At 45.5% G+C, this 6,739-nt stretch overlaps 1 protein-coding gene across 1 annotated transcript in view; it reads right to left on the reverse strand.

The window, feature by feature from the left end:
- The window catches only part of ABCA4 (ATP binding cassette subfamily A member 4), a 130,898-nt gene that overhangs the window by 19,581 nt on the left and 104,578 nt on the right, over window positions 1–6,739 (reverse strand). Inside the window, 3 exon segments of the mRNA XM_007468108.1 lie at window positions 1,033–1,180; window positions 2,207–2,322; window positions 5,974–6,151. Of these exon segments, the coding sequence (XP_007468170.1) occupies window positions 1,033–1,180; window positions 2,207–2,322; window positions 5,974–6,151 (442 nt within the window).

Here is a 6,739-nt window from a genome sequence, read left to right on the forward strand (position 1 = left end):
CTCTCAGGAGGCCATTGGACTGGTTGGTTAGTGCAGGTTTGCTTTGGGTCTTCCCAGCAGGGCCCAGAGGCAGGAGTGGGGACAGGGGCCACAGGACATCTGTGCAGATGTTCTGGCTGGTACCAACCCTCTCAACTTCAAAGACCTTCTGAGAGAGGGAAAGGCTAGAGAGGTGCTGGGGACACAGGCACACAGGAGAGCCCACCGATCCCTGGGTATGTTCCCAGGACAGTCATGGCCAGGGCTTAGACACAGGGGACTGGGAGAGGGCGTGTGGAGCAAAGACAACCCTGTAGTCACTACCACTGTTTTTAGGATTCATTCTTGTCAGTTCTTTCTGGGCAAGGAGAAGTCTGGGGGTGTGAACGGGACAACTGAACTTCATAGCTCATAAAAATGAGTCACTCAGCACTCCAAATTCCTAACCCTAACCTCAGGATTAATTTTCATGTACGATAGTATATGTTACTCTGTTACAATATATGTAAGAAATTAGGAGAAAGGTTATATATGTATTTGCTTATATGTCTCTAGAACACATGAACTCATATGAAAGGTTGTCTCTGGAGAAGAGAACTAGGTGAGTGGGAAACAGGAGTAGGAAGGAAACCTTTCATTGCACGCCTTTCTGTTCTTTTTAAATTTTGAAATCACATGAATGCATTACCTCTGTGTGTGTGTGTGTGTGTGTGTGTGTGTGTGTGTGTGTGTGTGTAAAATCTAATACCCAAAGTCCGCAAGGAAACCTTCTTGAAGAAGAAGATCTAAAAGCTTAGGATTATGAAAGGTCATTTATAACTTGCAGAAAGGGTTCGGAAAACCATGACACTCAGAGCACACAAATGAACAAGGAGCTTAAAGAAAAAAAGAAAGGAAGGAAAGAAGGGAAGGAGGGAAGGATAAAGGAAAGGAAGAAGCAACATTCATTTATACACTAAGATTGTACAGACACAGCGCTTGCCTCTGGCTCTGCTTGACCATCACACTCTCCAGTAACCTAATAATCAAAGAAGCTGAGAAAGTCATGCTTACCCGGTTATTCTCAAATAATTCCAAGATGAAGGTGATGGCACTGCTGTTGATGCCGATGAACAGATTAGCACAAGATAAGGCCACATAGGCTGTGCTGGGGACATCAAACAGGAAGGATGCTGGGTACATCATGGGAATGACTGCCCATCTGTGTGAAATGACACAACACAGTGGACGGAGTTCCAATTTCCGTTCCATCTACTGTACCCCTAGATATAATGCATTCCCCGCTCACATGGGGCGGTATGTTTGAACTGCTGAGAGTCCTGGGGAAACCGAAGAGACACATCTTCCCTTGGTCTTTGCTCTTCATCTTTGAATGGAGATAACAATGCCTTTCCTGACCACCTCATGGAGTTTTTGTGAGAAGCAAAAGCTGTGAATGTACTTTGTAAATTATAAAGCCTTACATAACATAGGAGTGTTCTTCCCACTCTAGTCTGGCTCAGCAAAGCTGGGCTGAGATCCCAACAGGCTCATAGTTCATTGTAGCTGACGTGTCACCGTCACACTGGTTCCTGAATTCTCTGTTTCCAAGAGAGATGAATGGAGACCATTGCTCTGGCAAGACTCTACTGGCCCCCAATAGGTAGGGCCAGGTATCATGATCTCCGTTTTACAGATGAGGAAACTGAGGCCCAAATGGGGTGAATTACTTGCCCATAGTTACATACATAGTAAGTGGTGGGCCTGGATATAAAGTTGCATGCTCTGTAATTCTACTGGACTTAATCCCTGTGTTATCCTCTGGCCCTGACCCAGAGCAGCTTTTCAGGTGCAGTCTTCCATGTGCAAATAACCCTTGGCTGGTACAGGAGACACTGAGATGGACGGACTGGCCACAGATGAATGAGAGTCAGAGCTGAGTGAGGAAGTGGGGAGTGATGGATTCCCAGACTTTGGTCAGGTCACAGTTTGAGCAGAAGAAGATTAAGATTCAAGCCCTGTGGGGCGTCTCCATTGTACCCGAGTGGACGAGTGGACTGAGCTGCAGGAATCCCTCTGTGCGTGGAGTCGGGGGCAGAAGCCAGACAGATTCCTGGTCAGCAGCTGCAGACCCTGCTGGTAGTTGGAAGCTGACCTTGGCACTGCAAACCCTGGTTTTCTGTCAGAACTGCAGCCTCCTCCCCTGGCTTCCCTTTGGCAACATTAGCTAATGGCCCACACAACTCACCCGTAGAGCATGAGCAGTGCGACCAGGGCTGGAAGATTGTCTGAAGAAGTGTAGGCTTTCTTCTGAAACCCGATGAAGATGCCCACCACCAGTGCAGCGCTCACAGTGTAATTCATCTTGAAGAGAGAAGAAGGGAGGGAGGCACTTAACCTCTCTGCACCTCTGCCTCCTGTTCTGCAAAATGAGGGCTGGGCCAGCCTCCTCCAGCACTTATGTTTTGGGATTCTGATTCCATTCGTCTAAACATTTCTTGGCCAGCGAACGTATGTTAAGTTGTCCTTAGTCCTCCTACCCCATACCACTCCCACCTCCCTACACAGGAGGGAGGGTACAGTCTGTATCTTTTGAAAGAGTAATTATAAAATTCCACCTGATCTCTCCTTCTCTCCTTCCAACCGATCTCAAAGTCCTGTTGACTCTAATTTCTAAGCATGTCTCCAGAATTCAGAAAAGCTTAAAGTATAATCCTTGGCCTCACATCACTTCCTCCCTTCCCTTCGTACAGAATTAAGTCCTAAAGCCAGCAGGCTTGACAGGGAAATGTGGGCAGCCACGGTGGGGGGAGGGGAGAAGTCAGAGTGGTCCCAAGCAGAATGAGAGTCTAAGAAGGGTGAGAAGGGCACCCACGGAGGTGGACTGGTGTGCGGTGTTGGAGCCCCAGTGGGGTCAGGAGGGTGTCTTTACCGGGGGGCTGATCTGTTGTGGGATATCAGAACCAGAGCAGCACGAGGAGGACCTGCACATGGCGGGTGGCTGGAGCAGGGAGAGGAGCGTGTCCACACAGGGGAGAGGGTGAGGGCAGAGATGGGGGCTTATTACACACAGGTGTACTGCTCAGGTAGGCACATGAGTCAGGGGCAACAGAAACCAGGTTCTCAGTTGTGCAGAAGGGAGTTAAAAATATGGGAAGACAGAAAACCAGAGGGAGCCTGTGGTGCTGGACTGGAACTAGTGGTTTTAGTGAGTGTTTTGTTCAGTGTATAGATAGACAGAGAAGTATGGATGTAAATGTGAGTTATGTCTGTGTATATACCTGCATATCTCACCTAGTTCTCTCCACTGAGAAGGCCTGGGACCAGTGAATATATCTAACACTGAGATCTTGGTGTTTGAGGGACATTTTCCCCTGGAAGGAACCAGAGCTCCTTGGGGGAGATGGTTGATTCCAGGGTAGGGCTGTGGGGAGGAACATCTTGCTGGGCAGAGAACTTGGAGGTACTCAACGAACGTGGGGACACAAGTCAAGAGAGCACAGGAGCCAGCTTGAAGGGGCTCCAACTGGCCAGACTGGGGATAATCTGAGCACCAAAATCAGTAAGAATGGTATCAGACTGTAGTCTGTTGATTAACACAGGAACCACAACTCCATACAGGCATAAATACACACATGAATAAATGGAAAGCTTGATAACAAACAAACAGGATATTTACGTAACTTCAAAGTACATCTCTCTAAATTCTTATTAATTATAAGGAAAACAGTAACTTTACAGTGAAGAAGCTCAGCAGACAGCATCTTAATCAAGTAACCGAAGTGACCATCATCAGTAATCGGACAAACTGAAATCAGAAGCTACCTGACAGGATGCAGTGAGCAGCACAGAGCAACCCTTCATGAAACTGCTGCCGTGACGCGAATCCAATCACGAGGAAACATCAGGCAAACCAAAATTAATGGACTTTCTGCAAAATAACTGGCCTATGATCTTCAAAAGTGTCAAGTCATGAGTGTCAAGGAAAGACTGAGAACAATCCCAGGCCGAAGGAGACTAAAGAGTCAGGACAACTGAATGCAATGCATGATTCTGAGCTATAGCTATTTTTCTATAAAAGGCATTATTAGGGCAATGGAGGAAACTTGGGTGGGGTCTGAGGATTAGATGGAAGTGATACATCAGTGCTAGCTTCCTGATGTTGACAGTTGCGTTGTGATTGTATAGGGTGAGTCCTCGTTTGTAAGAGGTACACACCGGAGGTGGCTGGGGTGTGTATGTGTATGTGTGTATGAAGGGACATCTTGTTTGGAAGTTACGCTCAAATGGGTGAGGAAAATAGTTTTGAACGGTGTTTACAACGTTTCTGTAAGTTTGTGGTTGTTTCCTAATTTAAAAGAAAAGAAAAACAGATAATATATAAAAAATAAGAACTTACAACATCGTATATGCGCTGCATGAATGATATAAATAATGAGTATTTGTTCATTTATTCAACAATGACCCCCAGGCCAATGTTATCTTTTTGCCACTGGCTAAGGAGGGTGCTTAGCTCCAATACCATAGCTCCTTGAGTTCAGATTCCAGGCCAGCCTTAAAATTCTAGAGCATCAGGAAGCCTGCTGGCATCATAGTCACTGCCTCCAAACCCTTCATTAGGCTGCTAAGTGTCTACTCTGCTAGTATCATCTCCCATTCAGACACCCATTCTGTCCTTCTGTCCACCAATTTCTCCTTAGGCTCAGAGATCTGTCTGTAGTCAGGCATACACATGCGTCAGCCCCAAGTGTTAATTCTATTCCTTGTCTTAAAAAAAAAAAAGGTTGAATGCAAAAACCCAGCACTTTAATAGCTTTTCAGTGCAGGTGAGCCTAGCTCCTCTCATGTTTTAAGCACAGGGCCAACTTGGTTGGCTGCAAGGGATGTTCTCATCCAGAGTGAGGTTTATTGGCTCTGACCTCCTCCCCATGTGTTCATAAGTGTTTCCTCATGTAGACAGAAGAGAGGAGGGAAGATTAGTTGGTACTGATGATTTCTGGCTTTATATTGTTAAGTGATGGCTGCTTAGCAAGTTGAGTAAGATATTTGCCATCATTATTAAAAGTCATAGTGGAGAAGGTTGTTTGTGTTTGTCTCCATCGTGATATACGTTATCATCACCATGAAGTGGAGACTCACGTTAGTCTTAGAATGCTGAGATAAAACAAAACATCTTGTTCCCCAAGACGCCTGGAATAGACTGGATGGAGTTAGTGTCATAACAACTCGCACATTATAGCCAGGCCTTCACTGTCAAGTCATTTTGACCCTGTGGCCTGTCGCAAGGTAACCCATCCTGACCCCTCTTTTCCCCCACCAATCCTGATTGTGAGAGAGGTGGTAGTCTGTTGATTTGATAAATAATTTTTTCTTCATGTTCCCCCAAGTGGTAGCTAATCTAATATAGTGAAGTTCTGGTTGGGTAGGCAAAATAAGGCCACTGGATAGGGTTCCCAGATTTAGCAAATAAAAATATAGGATGCCCAATTAAATTTGAATTTCAGACAAGCAACCAATAAATTTTTTAGTGTAAGAATGCCATATTTGGGGTGGGGGGATTAGGATATGCTTATACTAAAAATTGTTCATTGTTTTATCTGAAATTTAAATTGAACTGGGTGCCCCTTATTTATATGGCAACTCTACCACAGAGCAGTTTCCAGTTTACCCCTTTGAGGGTGGGGTGGGACCTAACAAGAGGATGTAGTGTGAAGGGCCTCTTGATATCTCTTCAGCTGCCGGTTATTCTCAGGAAGGCCAGCCTCAGTGCTGCAGAGCAGTGATTATTTGGTCCATCAGAAGGCCCCTTGTGCAGGGCCTACAGAGTTCCCACTCAGCGGTTGCTAAGCTGTGCCCAGCATCTTTCCCCAGCTTGGGCCCTGGGCACATCACCTTCCAGCATCCCTGGCCGTACGAGAGCCCCACCCTGCCACGTCCCTTCAGTCAGAGCACACACAAACGCCCACCCACCTTGGGCCCACGGGGGTGAGGGAGGTGCTAGGTCCTGATACTTACGATGTCCCAGAGGAAGTTGGTCAGCCAGTAGATGGTGGGGCTCACTCCACTGACAAACTGGAGGTGCTTAGCTTTGTTCACCCTCTCCTGGATCAAATAAAGGACGAAGCTGGCAGGGACGAAGGACATGGCAAAAATCACACAGATGGCCACCACAGCATCCACAGAAGTGGTCAGCCTGCAGAAGGACGGGAGACAGAGGGAGAGAGGGGAGGAGGAGCAGAAGCAGGAGAAGAACAAAGTCAGGCCCTCGGAAGCCCTCACCAATGCCAGGGAACTGCCTCCAGAATCCCCTTCCCCAGCCTGAAGCTTGTCATCTCACTCAGCTGTGTAAATCAAACTGGGTCAAGGGTAAATGGATATTTGTGCATTGCCTGTTCTACGTTAATGTTGACTATTAAGGTTAATATCAAATATTGTCCCCTGTTAATATAAAAGTCTAGATACATTTTCTTTTTATTACATTTTCTAATTATTTGTTGATTGTGTCTAGAAACGGATTTTTACATTAATCTCATGCACTGCAATGCTCTTATTAGTTCTAATAATTTGTCTATAGATACTCTTGAATTTTTATGTAGATAGTTATAGGGTCTGTGAAAAGAAATAAATTTTTAAAAGAAAAATTTATCTTTAATTTATTTAAATTACCTTGTTAAATCATGCTTTCAAGAAACATCATAACATAGGGAAATGTTACATTATAACATAAATTTAAGTAAAAAGGGAACAGGCTGATTATACAGGATCTTGGATCTTATTCACT

This window comes from Lipotes vexillifer, unplaced genomic scaffold (assembly GCF_000442215.2).
Source record: "Lipotes vexillifer unplaced genomic scaffold, Lipotes_vexillifer_v1.1 scaffold905, whole genome shotgun sequence".
Lineage (NCBI taxonomy): Eukaryota > Metazoa > Chordata > Mammalia > Artiodactyla > Lipotidae > Lipotes > Lipotes vexillifer.